The sequence below is a fragment of the Rousettus aegyptiacus genome, unplaced genomic scaffold (genome assembly GCF_014176215.1).
Source record: "Rousettus aegyptiacus isolate mRouAeg1 unplaced genomic scaffold, mRouAeg1.p scaffold_m13_p_1, whole genome shotgun sequence".
NCBI lineage: Eukaryota > Metazoa > Chordata > Mammalia > Chiroptera > Pteropodidae > Rousettus > Rousettus aegyptiacus.
The window spans coordinates 28,463,101-28,483,325 of record NW_023416284.1 but is presented as its reverse complement, the minus strand read 5'-3'; the positions used below and the strand labels follow the sequence as shown (position 1 = coordinate 28,483,325).

At 39.9% G+C, this 20,225-nt stretch overlaps 1 protein-coding gene and 1 pseudogene across 3 annotated transcripts in view; both read right to left on the bottom strand.

The window, feature by feature from the left end:
* Positions 1-20,225, bottom strand: part of ST3GAL3 (ST3 beta-galactoside alpha-2,3-sialyltransferase 3) — a 156,380-nt gene that overhangs the window by 85,196 nt on the left and 50,959 nt on the right. For 2 of the 3 annotated variants that reach the window (XM_036232888.1, XM_016123705.2), the window contains exons 3-4: positions 13,844-13,891; positions 883-925 (exon numbers count right to left, since the gene is read on the bottom strand). In XM_036232888.1, the coding sequence (XP_036088781.1) occupies positions 883-925; positions 13,844-13,891 (91 nt within the window). The remainder of the gene's footprint in view (positions 1-882; positions 926-13,843; positions 13,892-20,225) is intronic. The other variant, XM_016123707.2, reaches the window with a different exon arrangement.
* On the bottom strand, positions 11,264-11,382 carry LOC118605048 (annotated as a pseudogene).

The following is a 20,225-nucleotide window of genomic DNA, read 5'->3' as shown; positions in this document are numbered from 1 at the left end:
CAGCACTGTCTAGGTGCTAGAGACACCAAGAAGATGAGAACAGAGAAGGATTCTAGAAGGATTAGATACTATTTACTTGAAAGCCATTATGAATTAATCATTTCAATTAAATCCTTACAACAACACCGTGGGGCAGGTATATTGTTACCCTCATCTTACAGAAGAGTGGTTAAGTAGCTTGCCCCAAATCACCGGGAGAGTAAATGGCAATCTGGGATTTGAATCAAGCTTTGCCTGGCTCTGAGCCCGTGTTCTTAATAAATTAATAATTATTACACAGTTAATTATAGTATAATGAGATAATTGGTGACAGAGGTGGAAAATTCACAGGAAGCACAGAGGAAGAGATAATTTTGTGTAAGGTGGAGGCATTCTTTGATTTTTTTCCTAGTAAACAAGCAAGGAAAGGAAATTTCAGACACAGGTAAGAAACATTTGCAAAGGCAGAGGGAAAATGAGGGTTTACCTACGGGAGAATGACAGGAGGAAGTCAGGCCTGATCACGAAAGGCTTTGCATGCTAGGCTGCAGAGCACCTTTGAGAGACTAACATTTCCTACTGCAACTCAACCACCCTCCATTCTGTAGCAAAGCCTTTCCAGGGGCCTCCTTGTCCTTCAAAATCCTTATAGTGGCTCCTTCTGTAATGAGCTGCCTGTGCCAGCCAAATCTAAGGCCTCATGTGTCCACACACATTCCCACCCTCTCCAGGCCCCTGCAGACTGTAACATACTTTGAAATTCTGCTGACAGAGGATAGATAGAGTTCCCAGGGAACACCCCCAACAACCACAGAGGTGACGAGAGCTGACCCTTCAAATTCGGAGCCCAGCTCTCACAGACCTCTCTACCACAGAGTCAAGTCACTTTCTCATTCTACTCACAGTTTAGAGTCCAGCTTCAGGAGGAAGCCCAACCGATCATACTCTGAAAGAGAAAAGCAGAAAATGTCACCGAAGGCAAGCCACTGCTAACACTAGCAGACTGCATTCCCCAGTCCAAGACCATGGGGCCAGACAACTGCTTCAGAGAAGAGATCCAAACATCTGTTTTGTGAAGGACCAGGTTCAAGCCCGGTATTTCCAAGGCCACCTGGGCCAACCAGTCCTATGCTGGTTAAATGTGGTGCTTGAAATTGAAATTTAGTAAACCACAAAAGTGGACCCCTGGAGAAGTAAGAAGGTCAGAAGAAACCTCTGCTTCCTCTAAGCTCTATGCACAATTTTGCTCATTCAGCCATGTTAACTATGTGGTGCGGCAGTTAAGGGGTCTTCAAATCTATGGCAATGATCCTTTTCATAACAACCACAAAGAATTGATAGATGTGATTTCATAACGAATAAGGAATTTAAAATGAAATCTAAAAACAAATTAATAAGATGTTTTCAACAAATGATAAATCAATATTTTATTTACATTCTTTATATCTTGTCTCATTCTAAAATGAAGTTAGAGTCGTTTTTAAATTGTACGAAGTACAACATTTTAAAAAGAAGAAATCTGGGGGTTAAAGGAGAAATAAACAGGAAAAATAATAAAATGCAGCCAGGATAAGAATACCAAAAGTAGATGTTCTAAAGTCCTCTGTGCTTACCAGAGGAGGATTGCAGACCTATCCCCAAGATTCCTCGCAGCTAAAACTAAATGCAAAGCACTGATATAAATGGTTTACAGAGTCCATAAAATAAGCCAGGACAATCACAGCTATCCCTGATACTAAGACTTGAGGGAAGTTTCCTCTGGGCCCCAAAAATATTTGTGTAAGGAAAATGATAGGATGTGTCATAGGATTGTTTCTTTACAACTTGGTTCAATGATTGCAAAGTGTGTGTGCGCGTGTGCATGTGTGTGCATGTGTGTGCGTGTGTGTGTGTGTGTGTGCAGAATGGCTTCACTAAAATAAGGTGGTCTATGAATACAGTTCTCAGCTGGTGCTGGCCTGGCTTACTCTGAAGATAAAATAGAATCATTAAGACCAAACAATGAGATGGAAGGGGCCAGACAGCAAGGCTTTCAAGGAACTCAGTCTTCAATAAGCAATGAATGGCCAAGAGAGGGAAATTGCACATGCTGACAAGTACCTCACAGGAATTATTCTGTAAGGCCAATTGAAGCCAGACTCGTGTGCTTTTATAAGCAGCTGAGTTGCAGTGAGAGAATAATTCCTCTTCTTAAAACTGAAGATACCAACTAGGACACATAACTCAATAGAGGGCTTGCTTCCCAAGAGATCACAATCGGGTAAGTAAAAGGCTTTCCTCAAAATAATTCTGGTTTTGCTCTAACTCAGATAAATGAATGAGATTTTGTTCAACATATGAAGAACTTACAAGGTTTCAATTTTAAAAATAAACTAAAAACAAAATTTGCAAAAAGTTAGTTTCAAAGTTTAATACTCTTCCAATAATTCTATTTTATTGTTCTATGAAAAAGAAAATCTCATTAACTTGCTAAACACCTGTTACTTCTCCCCTCCCCCCACCTCCTCATAACCTTGGGACAATTATCCTGCTATTGCTCCTCTGACCCAAGTTACAACCCCCTTGGACATAAGATAAATCCACACTTTGGCTGATTCCTTTCAGAGAAGGCAAAGAATGTTTTCCCCCTGTTGCAAACTCAAACGTCAGGTGCCAAGCAAGAACACAATATAAATGAAAAAGTGAGAGAATGTGATACCTCTTGCAGCAGCTCACACCACTTATGTTAGCTGCATTAAAAACAAATCCTGTTAAAATGTCTTTTTTTTTTACTACATATTTTCTGTATAGTAACCATAATTTTATCTGTGGTTTATATTCAATGGCATCTTAAGCTTTGTTTTACCACACTAATCGCATATTAAACATGTAAGAACATATTGCATTTCTAAAGAAATTATGTCCTCCTATGGTTTTCTTGGACTATCTGCTGTTTTCTTTCACTTAAGAGACGTGAGTACCAGAAATATTTCACTTTACACTTTAAGAAAAGGTAACTGTGTGGCTCGATGACAAATGGCAACTGATATTGGCTTTGGATCAGTGTGTGAGCTGATGCTAGGACTATTCTGCCTGCTCCTTTCCAGTGGTTCTTTCCCTGGCTTCCAGTTGCTTCCTCACACACATGCACCCACCAGCTGAGGAGTCCAAGGGGACCCTCAACGGATCTCCAGAGCTCTCTGTGTGCAGCTCTCTCCTCGCTGGTACTCTAGCCTGCAACTTCTAGCTGCCTTGGTCACCCTGAATTCTTAACTGTTTCCTCTTGGGAAGACTCTTGGGTTCTATCTAGGTTGTCCTTCTGTGTGCTGTGGTCTGGAAACTCTGTTCAGGCTGTTTAGGTAATTATAGGGCTAACCTCATTTGTTTCCCTTTCAGAGATCAGTGTCCTCTGCTACTTATTGTTCAATATGTGCAAAATCTTTTTCCATATATTTTGTCTGTTTTTTAGTTGCTTTGCCTTTCTTCACTTTTTCCTTTATCCAGTCTAGATCTTACCTTGCTCCATTATTCAGTTTAGCCTGCACAATGATCTTTCCAATGCACCCAAACCGAATCTCTCATTCCTGCCCAACCCTCTCCTGAGCTCCAGACTTGTATGTACAGCTGTCTCCTGAACATTTCCACATCCTATAGACACCTAAAACTCAGGCCGTCCCACATAGTTCATTTTCACCACCCTCATACATGCAGAACCTGGTTCTCCTCCTGCATCCCCTACCTTATAAATGGTACCACTATTCACCCAGCCGTCCAAGCTTGAAACCTGAGAGAATTCCTTGATTCCTGCTTCTCTCTTATTTAATAACCATGTCCTTTTATTTTCATATTCAAAATGGATCTCAAATACACTTACTTTTCTCTATGTCTACTATCCTTGACTAAGAAGCCAGCTTCCCTTCTCATGTGAATTACTGTCACGACCTCCTACCGCATCTCCCTGACTCCTGCCTTGACTCTAATAGATGCTCCATGTAAAGAGAGCTATCTTTCTATAGGATAAAAATGGTTACGTCATAATTGCTTAAAGCCTTCTATTGTTCTCAGGATAAATCATCTCTTAGTTTACAAGGTCCTTCGTAATCTGGCCTACAGTGACCAGTCCAAGTTCTCTTTTTGGGTCCCCGCATTGCCCCCATTCTGCCCCTGCCATACTCCATGATCCAGCCAGACTATTTTCTTTGCCTCCAAAGTATTTTTATTACCTCTAGGCCTTTGTACATGCTTTTTCCTTCGCTTAAAACATTATTCACAACCCTTTTCACATTGGTTATTTCCTATACACTGCTCCTGAATGACTCACAGCCACCTCAAAATCAAAATGCTACAAATCAGATGTATCTTCACCCTATCCCCCATCCATTTTTAGGTTTTCTTTTGTTTGGTAATGGCGTTGCCATTCAGTTCCCCAAGAAATAAATTTTTGGTGTACCCTATCTTTCTCATTTCTAAACACAAGGGGGGAAGACAGAAATAGATAGAGGTAAAGGGGGTCAAATATACAGTGACAGAAGCATATTTAACTTTGGGTGGTGAACACACAATATAATATACATATGACACAATTGAATTGTACAGTTGAAACCTATATATTTTATTAACCCATGTCGCCCCAATAATTTTAATTAAAATACATATGGACAGACAGATCCTCCTCCTTATACCATAGTCACTGCTTTTGCTGGAGTCTTCACTGTTGTCCAGATAATGCAGTTACCTCTCAATCTGTCTCTACCTGTCTTCCTAGACTCACCTTCTGCCACTCTTCTCTAGGCAGCCTTTATGAAAGCTAATAGTCATTGCAGATGATGTTTCTAACATCTTTAATGCCCTCACTCACCTTGTTGACTTGGAAAACACCTGCTCATCCTTTAAGATACAGCTGTCACCAAGGCTAAATCTAATACATATTTGTGTAGTGCCATAAAGACCTTCAAGGTTTGGGCTCTGCCTACTTTTCCATCCTATTTGTGCACTTTTTCCTCCCCTATGCTCTCTGCTTTGGCCATTTGGTCTTATTTTTGTTCCCTGAATAAGCTATGAGCTCTCCCAACATAGGACTTTTCCTTAGGAGCAGTTTTTTTTTCTGCCTAAAATGTGTCCTCATTTCTTTATTTGGCTAATTCTTGCTCGTCCTGTAGACCCTGGTTCAAACACACTCTTTTTGAAGAACATTCCTTGACCCTCCTGTCTAAACTGGACCCCTTCTCATATGTTCCTTACTTGTCCTCAGAGCCCTTAAATTCCAGTTTGGAATTATACATTTATCAGACTATTTGACTAGTGTCTTTCCCCCACGGGACTAGAAGTTCTGCTAAGGCATCACAACTAACACTGTGCTTGGCATGTTAAAAGAATGAGGAATTAACACCTTTTCTGATCTAAACCATCGGCCTAAGTGTTTCCTTATGTGTACTCATCACCAAATGGAGGGAACTTAATGCATTTCTGCCATTATTTGCTCATAAGTCTGTAGTGCAGATCTGTTGTTTCTGTCCCCCTTTACAAATAAGCCCCTTGAATTTCTTTCAGGCAACTACTCTTCCCTCACTGCTGGCAAGTGGTGAGACTGTCCACAGGATTAGCCTAACCAAAGCATAGTTACTTGGCAAAACCTAGGTTGGTTGGACACTTTTTCTCTTAAGCTAAGTGACAGAAGGGAGAAAAACTGTGAAGAGATGGACCATTTGTTGCAATCTAGATACCTGGAACGGCCTTTCATGTCCTTCCTGAGGGCCAGCTATTCGGCTTTTAATTTGATTCTGTGGGTACCTATGTCCTTCTAGGAAATTCTTTTTTCTTTTGAGTTAGCCTGGTCGGTTTCTGTTGCATATAATTAAACAACTCTAACATTATGTATCTGTACCTCTAGCACCTAATATAGGATCTGGCATAGAACTAGTGTTCTATAAATGTGCAGAATGAATGGAAGAATAAATGGAGTGGCCAAATGACCAAGGGAGCCTAAGTCCTAGATTCTAGATTCTTTGTTTTCCTTCACCCCTTGTGAGAAGAGGGCGGTATTAATGGTGGCAGCCATGGTGACAGCAGCATGCCTCTCCCCATCACTAGCCCAACTATCTTGTACACTAGTGCTTCCTTGCTCTGGCCATTGCTGGCTCCCAGCCTATCCAGCTAATTATATCGCAGTCACCTGCCCATGGAGAGTCTGACCTAGCCCTTCTTAGACACTCTTCCTTCATTTCAGTTTCTGGCTTTTACTTTAGGGTTCTCTTTTATTGACTCTAAATTTGCCAAGGTAATTCCCTCTTGTCATTTATAAAAGCCTAAAATTTAACCTTCTCCATAAAACTTCCTGAGGCTCTTGAGTAACGAGTGACTACGCCATCTCCAATCCAGCCAGGAATCTTGCCTGAGAAGTGCTCTACTCTCGTTATGTATAAGCTGTTACTGATGGTCTAATCTGTGCACAGTTCCTCATGGAGACCTGACTAGCAGGAAAGTTTAAATATAATCTTTAGGAAATGTAAACTAGCATAGACAGTGATCAGGAAGACACGGGTATAATGCTCTATGAGTACAGGAGCAGAGTTTCTTATTGTTGAGTTTGGGTGAGGCTACGGATCCCACAGCATTTCACTGTATACAGATGTGTTCTTAAAGTTGCATGTGGATTCCGTCTAAACAATGAAAGTGCTATTTTGAGTGTAACAACTCTTCAGGGACAATTCACCTCTGGGGAAGCTGGCAGTAAAGCTCTTCTCCTTCTGAACCTGCACCAAGTTAGACCTGTGAATGTATAAAGTGCTTTTTTCAGATAACTAAAGTCTTTGAAATTAAACATTAACTCTTCCATTGCCATTTCAAAGGAATAACATTGTGTTCTAACTCATATAAACTTGTAGAAGGTTCAGAAACTGGACATAAACAAACGGAGGCCATGCACAAAGGTGTGTATGCACCAAATAATGACACTCCTCTCCATATAAGGCAAAATTAGCAGAATTACAAGAAGAAATACACAATGGGTCTCCTGTCATAATAATGGAAACATATACCACTGAAAAATCAGGCTCACAAAATCAGTGAGAATTGAGATTTTGACAGAATAATTAATAAATGTGAACTGATATGGAGTACCTTACATCCAACAAGAATGCACATTCTTTTCAAGCATATATGGAACGTTTATGAGTAGCCAGTTTTTTATGACATAAAAATTTTATGAACATTGAAACATTGAAACAAACTCAAGTTTCTATTCAACATTTAATATATTCAGTAATACTTTGTATTTCATTTTGCTCATAATACTATAATGTAAAGAAAATTATAAATGTTTTCACAATGACCTATTTAGATAATCCTAAGTCTCCCCCTGCTTATCTTAGCATGGTGTACAAATGTTATCACTGTCTACCCACACTCTCATGTGTAAACAGTTGGAAGCACCATACTACACAATGAGGTCCTATTTGAGGATGAAAGGAGTTCATCAAAGTTCCTCAAAGTTCTTCAAGACCTATGTCCTACTAGACAGAGGCTCACCTTCTGGACATTCAGCCCCAAAATGGAATTTCAGGGAATACAGATGCACACTGTGAACCAGGCGTGCTACTGGCGTTTTCGGTCTCCAGGGATCCATTTCCTTTTTTCATTCTAAAGAACCACCACAAATTCCCATCATCTGTCACTGTGCTTTGCACAAAGCAGATGCTTATTAAATAACTACTGCTGATAACAACAATAAATATTTCCCATGAAGACCAGTTTGAGAAACATTACTGCAGTATATAAAGTTTACTTTATGGGATAAAAATATGGCCACAAGGCAAAAAAAACTCTCCAACCACATAAGAGAAGAAGCTCTGCTGCCAGGTCTTCTTGAAAGGGTCTTTGGCTCCAATCTCCAAGCTATGATGAATTGCTAAGTGCAAAGGGCAGAAGGGTAAATAAAATGAGGTCCTATCCTAACCTAAATAGGCCTCTCATTTCTGAAGAAATGGCACTGCTCAGTCTCCAGTAAAAGTCATGGACTAATGTAAGCGTAAGTAACATATGCCACGGTTTAGGTGGGGGAGGAAGCTGGCAACAATCCTAAATGGACTGTCAGACATGCCAGACAAAGGGAAAAACTGAGGGGAACTACCATTTATTGAGCATCTACTGTGTATTCATGCTGCTCTTAGTACTTGCACCTACACTCTCAATTTAATCTTTACAATCCTATGAGATAGTTATTATCTCCTTTTTACAGATGAGAAAACAGACGCTTAGAGAGGGGAAACAACATGTTCAATATTTCCATCAATAAGTGGACCAGCTGGGATGTTGTTGATCCAACCCAGGTCTGACTCTTAAGTTTCCTTCTTTACATTATGCCATACTGACTCTCAGTGGTAAGAAAAAAAGTGAGACCCTCATTATTAGGAGAGCAGCTGCCATGAGAGCAATTATCTACGATTATCTCCCACTCGCTGCCCGAGGGTGGTGTTAAAAAGCCCTAGCCATGCCCACCCATGAGATGTGGGAGTCCACAGAGGCCTGACCAAAGTGAAAACAGCTCCCACATCATAAGCCAGGAAATAAATCATAACATAGGATCAATTAATCAAAGACAGACTAAAATAGGACAAGCCGTTTTATAAAATAAACACATAAAAATTCGCTGACCTAGACTAAATTAACTGACCCGGTAAAATAACTTGGAAGCTCACAAACTGAAATCCAGTCTCAAATGGGTGTATGTTGGCATGGGAAAGGAGAGAAACCTAGCAAGAAGATCCTAATAAAACTGGGTCTCCTGTGACTAGGAGCCCTCCATCTGCACACAGCACAGCTCTTCACCAGTGTGACACTGCGGGGGCCAATGGAGAGTGGACCCTTCAGTGGTAGGCAGAAGCCCCATCCCAGTGAAGGCAAACAGGTCATGCACCAATTTCCCTTCTGTTCTGGGACGACAGCAGATGTCAGGAGCTGGGCATGCAACGAATTCAATTCGATTCATGATATCAAGTGTGTCCAGACCACGCTAGGGCATCCTGCAGGATTATGAGGAATGTCATGTCAAAAGAGCAGTGGAATAGAGTATAGAAAATAATGACTCACTCTGCAGTATGTATCAAGTTTAACACCTAGTAGGTAGATAAGTATAAATAATCACTAAGCAATTATTACATAAAATAAGGCAATATTCCTCTCGCCAAACAAAAATAACTTTATTTTTTCCAGTTGTAGGAATCACACATGGTTACTATAAAAATTCAAATGTAAAAAACTTATAAAGAATGAAGTGAAAACCATTTGAAACTCTCATTGTCTAAAGTTAATTGCTACAAAAATTTTGGTGAATATCTTCCCAGAAATCTCTCTTTCCATAAATCAATGTGCAAATGTGCCTAATTTTACTTACATGTGGCTTCAATATGCATGATGTTTGTTTCTGTTTTGTTCACTCAACAATATCCTTGATATCTTGTGTCAATAAAAATAAAACTGCATCATCATTTTTAATGGCTGCACAGTATTCCACTGGGTGGATGTGCTATTATTTATGTAATCCTTAAGTATTAAGTGGATGGACACTATTGTTTCTACTCTTCATTCAACAAATATTTACTGAGTACCTATAATGTGCCAGGTACTGTTCTAAGTACTAGGGACACCATGATGAACCAGACAGGCAATGTCCCTGACCAAATGAAGCCTACATTCTAGTGGGGGAGACCAAAAGCATACAAGTAAATAAGCAGATAATTTGAAGGAAAGATGACTGCTAAGAAGAATAAAGACTTACCTTCTTAGAGAAGGACTGGGTGTCACGAGAATTGATGACTTTAAAGTGGTCTGGGGAGACCTTCCTGCAGAGGTGTCATTTCAACAGAGACCTGAGACAGTCATGCAAAGCAGGAAGTACGAGCATTCTAGGTAGAGGAAATGGTGAGTACAAAGGCCAGGAAGCAGGAAGGGACCTGGCATATTCATGGAATAGCAGGAATGCCAATGTGGCTTGAGGTCGGTGAGGGGTAAATGGACTAAAGTGAAAGTACGAAATAAACAGAGAGAAACTGAAGTAGCAGCCAGCAAGTATGGCCCTATAGGTCACAGAGTTTGGATTTGACTTTAAGTTCACCATGAAGTCAATGGAGAGATTTCAGGGGGAATAAGATATCATCTGATTTACATTTTTGAAAGATCACTCTGGCAACAATGTGGAGAATGGATTGCTGGAAGGCAACAAATGAGCACAGAGAGACCAGTTAGGGGATGTTTACTTGTCTAGGGGAGAGAAAATGGTACCTTGGACAGTGGTGCTAGAAAAAAGTGACTGGACAAGGACACACTGTGAAGATAGAAAAAGTGGGGAAAAGTGAGGAAGAGGAAGAATCAAGGAGATTCCGAGGTTATGGCTTGAACAGCTGAATAAATGGGAAAGGAAAAATGAGAGAGGAACAAGGTGCAACATACAGATCTTACACGTCTCGTTAGATCTATACATCAGTACTTTGGTTTGGGGTGAGATACTGTAAATGTTTTTTGCTTTTAATTTTATATTTTCAATTGTTCACTGTTAGTACATAGAATACAATTTTTTGTGTGTTTTGATCTCATATCCTGTCATTTTGTTAAACTCAGTTACTAGTTTTTGTAGATTCCCTGGAATTTTCTATGTAGCAATCACGTTATGTAATGAGGAGGGTTAGTTTTATTTCTTCCTTTCCAATCTGTATTCTTTGTATTCATTTTTCTTACCTTGCTGCACTGGCTAGGACTTTCAAAAGTGGTTTCTGATCTTAGGGGGAGAGCAGTCTCTTACCATTAAGTGTGATGTTTGCTATCGGTTTTTTGTAGATGCCCTATACTAGGCTGAAAAAGTTCCCTTCTAAATTTGCTGAGAGATTTTATTATGAGTAGATGTTAAATTTTGTCAGTTGCTTTTTCTTCATCAATTGACATGACCATTAGTTTTTCTTCTGTTGATAGTTAATATGGTAGATTATACTGAGTAATTTTTTTAATGTTGACCCTTCCATTCCAAGGATAAACCCCACGAGGGCACAAAATCTAAGTGGGTTAGCTATTGTTTCCTCAAATATTTCTTCTGTACTGCACTCGTTCTCTTCTGGGAGTCCAATGACACAGATGGTAAACCTTCTGGTATTGTCCCATAAGTCACTGAGGTTCCATTCAACTTTTCAAACCTTTTTTCTTCTGTTGTTCAGATTGGATAGTTTTCATTATTTGTTTGTATATTTTTTAGGCGAGGCAACCCTTGGTTGACCTTACAGATTGCAATTAAATTAATTTAATTAAAAAAATTTTTTTGCATCTACAGCTTCTGGTCTTCCTAAGTGGTCTCCCATCCAAGTACTAACCAGGCTTGACCCTGCTTAGCTTCTGAGATCAGACGAGATCAGGCTTGTTCAGGGTGGCATGGCCATGGACTCCACTGTTTTATTTTCAAGTTCACTGATTCTTTCCTCTGTTATCTCCATTTTGTTATTGAGCCCATTCGGCTGAGTTTTTAAAATATCAGTTATTGTATTTTTTCTTAAATCTTAATTTAGTTCTATTTTTATGGCTAACACATTTTATCTTTCCATTCATTTCAACAGTGTTTGCCCTTACCTTTGGGAGCATTTTCATAATAGCTACTTCAAAGTCTTTGTCAGATTATTCTAACATCTGTGTCATCTCAGGACTGACATCTATTCATCATCTTTCCCATGCAAACTGAAATTTTCCTGGTTCTTAATATGATGACTAATTTTGGATTGTACACTGGATATTTTGAATACTATGTTATGAAACATTAAGTCTTATTTAAATCCAGTGGAGAATGTTGATATTTTTGTTTTATCAGACAATTAACGAGGGAGAATTTAGGTGGCCAGTTCTGACCAGCATTATATAGGTTGTGGTTTCAATACAAGCTCCATTTTCAAAACCTATTCAGGTGTGTTCTCTCATGTATCACCCAGTGTCCAGTCTGGGACTCGGGCCATGGTCTATTCCTTAGTTCAGTTCTCAAAGTCTTCAGTACATTGGTTGGAATCGGATGCATGCATACACAGCTCAGGAGTTAGGCTGGAAGTTCATAAACAAATTTATGGCGTCACTTTCCTGAGTTTCTCCTTCTCTGTTGTTCCTGTACTTTCTAGTTCATTGAGCCTCCCCTTCTTGATTCCCTGGCCAGAAAGCTGAGATTTTAGTTACCACATACAATTTGTTTCTTAAACTGTACCTAAAACTGGAGCCAAGCAGCATGAGGGCAGAGAAAAAGGTAACTGAATTTTATGCCACCCTCTTGGGATAACAGCTCCTCTGCTCAGAGAGGAAGGTATCCCTTCCTCAGTTTTAGGCGCTTGAAGGCTCCACTGTGCTTAATGGTGCTACCACACCACCACTGTGGGACTGCCTGGGAACTAGGGCACGAGAGAACAGAGGAAAGACTAACTCTTGGGTTTTCCCGTCTGTCTGAACCTTAGAGGCCCCTTCCCCATCCAGAGCCATAACTAAAGGTCTTTCTGGAATTCCCTCTGTGCCCTGGTGTCCACTGCTAGGTTTTGGGCTGCCTCGAGTTTAGGACATGAAATATTAGAAGAAAATTAAGAAATTCACTGTCAGTGTGGTAGTGCTTTTAATTCTAGTCTTTTCCTCTAATCTATCTGCTACTATCTATATTTCAGAGTTCTCAAATAGCTGGTAAATGCATTATGTCCAAGCCTTTAGCTGCATCTAGTGACAAAGAGATTCTTATACATGCATCTTGTTCACATATCCCAGTATGTATATAAGCCCCCATTTATGCAAAGAATATACCAAGGAGAGGAAATGCCAGGTCACGGGGTATGTATATATTCAAATTTAGCTGACACATAGTCTTTTCCGAAGTGGTTATAACCAATTTATCCTCTGACCAGTAGAAACCTCTGTACCACAGCCTTACCGAAACTGGAACATCAAGCTTTTAAAATTTTGCTATTTTGATAGATATGTAGTGGTATCTCACTGTAATTCTAATTTGCATTCCCTTAGGCACTAATGCAATCACACACCTTTTCATAGATTTATTAGCCATTTGGATTTCTTCTTTTGTGAAGTATATGTGAAGATGTGTATAAAGCATTTACCACAGTGCTGGTACAAAGAACATCCTCAGTAAGTAGTGGTGGCTGTGATCATAATCTATGAACATCATTCCCCTGTCCACACTGAAACAACTACTTTCTGCTGCTAACAGCACAGTTGTGTGAAGCAAGGAGACTATCTCAGACATGAGAGCCAAGCCCCACTGAGCCTGAATGATTTTGTGTAAAAAGGGCAAATGTGCCAATCTGTGTGTCCTGCACTATAGATACAGGGAAGAGAGGAAGTGTGTCAGCATGTAGGAGTTTCAGCCTAAGTGCACAGTGAAGAAAAGTGCAAAATAAAGTGCACCTGCTGGAGGCGGTATGTATTTGAGTGTATGGGGTGTGCGTGTACAAGCGCAATGGGGTGCACGTCCTCGGGAAGCTGTGATGGTATCACCAGCCTGGTGTTCTGCTAGGCAGCCTGATGGTCACTACTCCAGCATACCTAGATTTGGGGTCTCTGAATGCCCTCCACCCCACTCTTTCTGACAGAAAACATATCTTTTTATATAAACCCGAACCATTCTGATGAGAAAGGAGCATCTACTGCAAGCTCCTCAGTGCACACTTTTAAAGCAACTGACAAAATCTTCTAGGTATTGCATCCCACCGCTGCTTCCTAGACCATGAGGCCCCTAGAAAGGCTTCTTGAGACTTTCCTTCAATTCTGAGGTATTCCATTGCCCACCCCCCTCAGAAACCCCCCACCCCATTAAGCTCCACTTCAAATGTGGCCAGTGCTGAAAGGATGATAGATGGGGAAGGACTGGTACCTGAGCCTAGTGTTTGTCCAGCGGAGTCAAAGGATAGAACCACTGAATCTGCAACACAAGAGGACATGTTCATTTCTTTCTCTTTCTTACAGTAAAAAGACAAGCTCCCACTGGCTCTGCCCAAACCCTCCCCAAGAGAAAGTCAACAGGAATGGAACTCAGCTGCACAGACAGCCTCCATAAGTCCATGCCCACCCATCCATTGGGCCAGGAGGCCCTGCTGAGCCCAGCCCCAAGCCTCCTGCCGCGGGGATGAACGGCTCAAGGCAGAAACAGGCCCCAAGTTCTTCAGAGGCATTTCCTGCCAAATTAGGGGATAAACTTACTTATTTTTCCTTCTCATAGTGAAAAAAAAAATTTTAAAACAAAGAAGAAAAGTTCCCTCCTGCATCTAAAGGCACTAACATCCCCCTGTGACTTCTCCCTTTCTTTTCCTACTCATATACCCAACTGCTTATTATTTTTTTCCCCAACAAAAGGCTTATTAAAGTGGCCTTCAGGAACTTATAGTAAACACTGGAATAAAATAACGAAGGCAAAGAAAAAAAATATTATGTAGTCAGTGTACAAAATGCATGCCATGAGGACATATACAAATGCTACAGCTAGAATCAAGGAGGCCAGAGTGCCTAAATGGCCAAAGAAAAGGAGAAAATGAACAGTTTCAAAATTCAGTGCTAACAACGCATTCATTCATTCATCTATTCAACTGTTCAGTAAATATTTACTGGGCACTTACTAGGTACAAGATACTATACTTTGAGATATAGCAGCAGACAAAAAAAAATCATGGTCTCTACCTTCATGGATCTACCTGCCATTAATCTAAGAGAGGAAAAAGAGTTATCAAACAACGAATTATTCAACTAAAAACTGATTACATGAAAAAGAAGAGAAAAGAATGCTGTGAAAGTTTCTATCAGGAAGCAGACATAGTTTAGAAGGGAAGTGGGTGCTGGTTATGGGAGGCTTTCCTAAAGAAGTGCCACTTGAACTAAAAGCTGAAGAGATAAAGGTTAAACCTAACAAAAACAAAAAGGAGTATTCCAGGCTGAGAAATCGTCTGTTGTGGAGACCCGCAGCAAGATGGAACATGGTGCTTCAGAAAAACTAAAAGACCAAAATATAAAAGCAAATACTCTACAGTGATCAGAAAGAAAATTCTCTTGAGGGGTCTTAATAAAGGGGGATGCTACATGATGTTGAAGACAATCTTCTACAATATTTTTATAAGTAATTATGAATCTTGGATGGCTGTTTCTTATAACATGAGCCAATTCAAATGATGGCATCAAGCCAGCGTACAGTTCAATAAACACAATTATAAGGGACACCAAGATAATTTAAGGTCCAAGATAACCTCAGAGACCCCAGACTCAAAAGGGACCACATTCAAAGGACTCACCTACTATGAAAGAATGTCCACTGGATGGATATAGGACCAGTGTCTACAGCCACACCCCCACCTCCACCCACACCCACACCCCAATTTTATCCTTCAGAGCTCAGTTTCTATGTTATTTTCTCTTATTGCGCAAGGAAACCTGACACAAGTTATCATAACCGTAAATAACATCTGTCCCCACTGCTCAACTACATGCTCCATAAATGCGGACATTATATCTGCTTCCTTCACTGCTGCATTCTCAGCATTAAGACCTGGCTCTCAACTATTTGCTGAATAATAGTCCTAGAGAAACGAATGGACTACAAATCTTTCAGGCAATCTTTCACATATTTTTTTTTTTTCTCATAACCAAATGTCTACAAAGAACTGGGTGGCAGAGAACTGGGAGGGTTTAGATAAAAATCCAGAGGCAGATATTCTGTATTGCTAGTTAAGCGCAGATCCATATGCTTTGAAACCTATCAAGTAAAAGGTGGAGTTGACATCTTTTAATAAAAATGTAGAAGCATGATTGGCTGACCACCGTGAGATACAATCAATGTCTAACTCCTACAGAGTCTACCTCTTTATCAACATTTCTCACATCTGTTCCTCTCAATGCTACTGACCTTTCAGAAAAGAACCCTGTTCTCCCCTCTTACCTTACTCTCTCCCTTTCTCTCTCTCAAAGAGCTTATGATTTACATACTATAAAAGTCACTCATTTTAAGTATACAAGTCAATGATTTTTAGAAAATTTAGAGCTGTGCAACAAGGATCAATGCAGCTTTAGAGCACTTCCATCTCCCTAAAAAGATGCCTCATGCCCATTTACAGTCACACCCTGTTCCCATCTCCAGCTCCAGACAACCACCAATTTACTTCCAGTCTCCACAGATTTGCTTTTCTGGACATCTGCCTTTCTTTTCTTTCTTTCTTTTTTTTTTTTTTTAATTTTTTTGGCTGGGACTATGCTAATAGCCCCCAAACCACACCTCTACCTCCAACTTAGCCTACTTCCATCATCCTTTATAATGCTGTAAGATTTTTCTAAAAAGTATACCTGACTGTGTCTTTGCTCTTGATTAAAATGCTTCAGTGGTTTCCTATAGCATGTAAGATGTAGTCCAAGCTCTGACATTCAAGGTCTTCACCCTTTAACTTCATTTGCCACCACTAATATACCTCGTATCCCAGATATGCTAATCTACTTCTGCTTCCCCCAGAAGATATGTGACTTCATGTCTTCAGACATCAGACATACTGTTTTTTCTGCCTGTTTGCATGACAAAAACTCCACTTTTCCAGTAAGACTCAACTCAATCATCCCCTCTTCTTGAAGCCTTCTCGATCGATTCTGCCCATTCTCTTCTTTATGCCATCACTGTACTACTATTATGGCATTATTATACTGCATTATAATTCTTGTTTACTTCTCTTTCTTTCTCTCATTAAACTGCAGGATCCCTGAGGACAACTGTCTATTCATTTTGAGGATCTGATGCCTAGCTCAGTAACTAACCAACACACGGAAAGTGGTCAATATTTTTATTAAACAAATGAATAAACTAGTAAGTGTCCTTGCTTTCTCTGAGTCATATTTTACACATTATGCATATAGATTCTCATTTGATTCAAGTCAATCTTGAACTGTCCTTGTACCAGGAAGCTTCAGAAGTTCAAGGCTGGCCTCATCCTAGGAAGATACAAGCATTCTCACAAATCAGTGCAGGGGGAATAAGAAAAATGCCCTAGGAGCTTTCTAGGAGAGAGATCACATTCACCTGGAGAAGATTAGGAAAAACTTTCTGAGGGGCTGACTGCCCAGATGAACAACAATAAAAACAGCATCTCAAATTTTTATTGCAGTTGACAAGTATTTTTCCAACTGCAATTTACCTCTTTGAACTCACAAGCAGTCCTGAAATAATGTCTTAAACTTTTCAATCTAAACATAAAGAAAAAAAGGCTAAAAGTTAACTAAATGACTAAAACTTAACTAAGACTGAAAGAAAAAAGACTAGGTGTTAACAGTGGTTGTCTCTGAAAGAAAATGATAGGTAATGTTTATTCTCCATATTTTTGCAAAATTCCTACAATAAACATGTATTACTTATAGTATCAGGGAGGAAAAAGTTAAAAAAAAAAAAAACTCTTTAATCCAGCTCTAGGATTTTAACATCTAACTCATTGGTATTGATGCAGAAGGAAGGTTCCTGACTGCCTTCATTACTCACTGTACTTGATAAAAAATTGTTCAGCTTTTCTCCCTAGTTACTGAGGTATCCTTACGTTTCATGACGCTTAAATACACCTCAGCTACATCAATGACTAAATAAATGAGCTTTTTAAAACTTCTTCCCTCCTTTCCACAAATGTTATCAAATACCAGATACAGGCACACCTTGTTTTATTGCTCTTAGCTTTACTGTGCTTTACAGATGTTGCAGTTTTTACAAACTGAAGGCAAGACCCTCCATCAGCAAAAAAGATTACAACTCCTTTTATTGTGCTACTTCCTTTATTGTGGTGGTCTGGAACGAAACCCACAATATCTCCAAGGTATACCGGTACTAGAGATATGGAACTGAATAAGAGAGAGTTTTTGCCTTCCAGCCAAGGAAGACAGACAAGTTAACGGCCACTTTAAAATAAAAAGTTTGATAAGGGTATGCAAAGGATAAGCAACAAACAGATGTCGGCTATACTGTAAAGTCAGTGTTTTCACAAATATTATTTCCAGTGATAGTGGGATGCTCCCAAGAACATATGTCTTTAATCTGCACACGATGTAAATGAGGTAGAAATTTCAGGAAGAAATTAGTGACATTCATGTTTTGTGTAAGTTTTGATGGATAATGCTTTGAGCATTAAAGGCACAGACTTGAGAATCAGTTTAACCGATCATTTATTTATGTTTATTCGAAAGGATGTAAGATTATTTTAGTTATAAACCAGTTTGACAGCTAAAGGGAAAATTCAGCAATCAACAAGTTGAGAAGTTTGTTTTGCACGAAAGAGCAAGATTAATCCGACATCTTCTCAAGTTAACGAGTACGTCATTTTTATTTCAAGCAGCCCAGGCTCCAGCTGTTCCTGACTCCCAGGCCAGAGGCGGCCATGTGGTGTGCTATACAAGTGACCAAACGGAATTCCAGACCAAACTACAACAGAGCATTGTTGCACATGACTTTGTTCAATGAGAAAACCTAGAATTTACTGAAAATCGTTTATTATGGTCAGATGTTTCCTGTGTCTGGTTTCTGAAGCGAATAAAAGGAATATAAAGGGAGTATGAAGAATGGGGGTCAGTCTTTCCAGTCCTTGGAGAGGCTTCCAAAGCTTAATTATGAAGTGAACAAGCTACATTTACAGGTACTACCTCTCATGGTATACATTCAACACATATATTTGACTTGGGCCAATAGATGTTGACTGTTGCTTGATTGGGAGGGACCTTCATTTAAACCACATGACACTGCCTCTCCCCCGGCCCCTGATAACTGAACCACAGGTGGGTACCTGACCCAAGGAAATGAAATTTATAGACTGATGACTCATTTATGGGGCAGATAGGTTCCACCTTGTAGAAGCTTGAATTGTAAACTACAGAGAGTTGGGGCCATTGATAGAAGACACAAGCAGACAAACAAAGAAGAGACCCGGAGGCTATAGGCTGAACTTGATGCTGAGCCCTGGGGCACATGTTAGTGGCATAACCTCAGAGTGAAGAGCAACAACCCTGCTGTTGAAGGCAACAAGACACCTTAAAGAGCTGCCTTAGTTCTTCCAGGACCAGTCTCTGTGGCAACCAGATATACCATGCACCATCTTTTCATGAGACCTTAGGATTTAGTTTTTCCTCTGTTCTCCTGAGTCTTGATCTATAATTGAGATTCTCCTTTTCACATCTCTTGCTACTGTGGAGCTATCTAAATAGTCTGAGTAGGCTCACCTCTTCTACCTTCCAGTCCTCATGCTTCAACCTTTTCCTGTTTAGAAAAAAAAAGTGCAGCTCACTGCTAGCATTCATTTAACATCACACATAGAAATGCTCCATTTTCTAGGACTTGACATTTTCAGTGATTGAGTATTACTAAATTTTGTAAACAGAATGCTATAAATAAAATGATGCCATTTGTTTCCAAAGACCATCAATATACTAGAGTGATGCAAAAATAATCATAAAATCAAGATATTTAATGGCAAACTTTGGGGGTAAGATTAGAACTGTAATCTGTGAGTTATCTCAGGATAAATGCTGCAGCCACAAGCGCCCCTGGTGAGTAATCTTGGGGCACCAGTAAAAGAAGTAATACCCTGGAGGGCTGTCTTCCTGATGACTAGGTGGACGAAGTGGACCCCACACTGGGTTGGACCTGCTCCAAGCACAACCTACCCCACAGAGGCTGATTCTCAGAAGAAGTAGAAGGCCCTACTTGGACCCTGGGTCTAAATTGTGTTCTCCAATCTAGCCTTATAAAAGAGCTCTCAACTTTAGGCGTTTATTAGTGGCCATATGGCTGCCTGTGTCTTATTCTACTTTCTCTAATGCTTAGATCCCGGGGGCGGAGGGGGGGAGAATCTAACCTATAGTTTTAGTACCTCAATTTCTTCCTTCCTAACCCCTATCCCAAATAAACAAAACCTGAGAGATGAGATTCCTAAAGATACATAGAGGGGGAAAAAAGTCTGAGGACAGAAAATACAACAAAACCATTAATTTAGGGGAATGTGGTATACAGAAGAAAATCAGTGACATAATCAAAGACAGCAGTAGCAGAACAGAGGAAACCAGAGGAGGTAAGAATTGGTTACAAGAAGACATATCCAAATGTGGAAAAGAGGTAGAAGAAGCTGATGGATACTAAGACACCACAGAATTATTCATTAGGAGGGCATTTGCAACTTTAGTGGGAACAATTTCTGTATAATGATTAGATTGTGTGGACTCAGCTGTGAATGAGTTAAGCAGAAGCTATTGATACAGTAGAC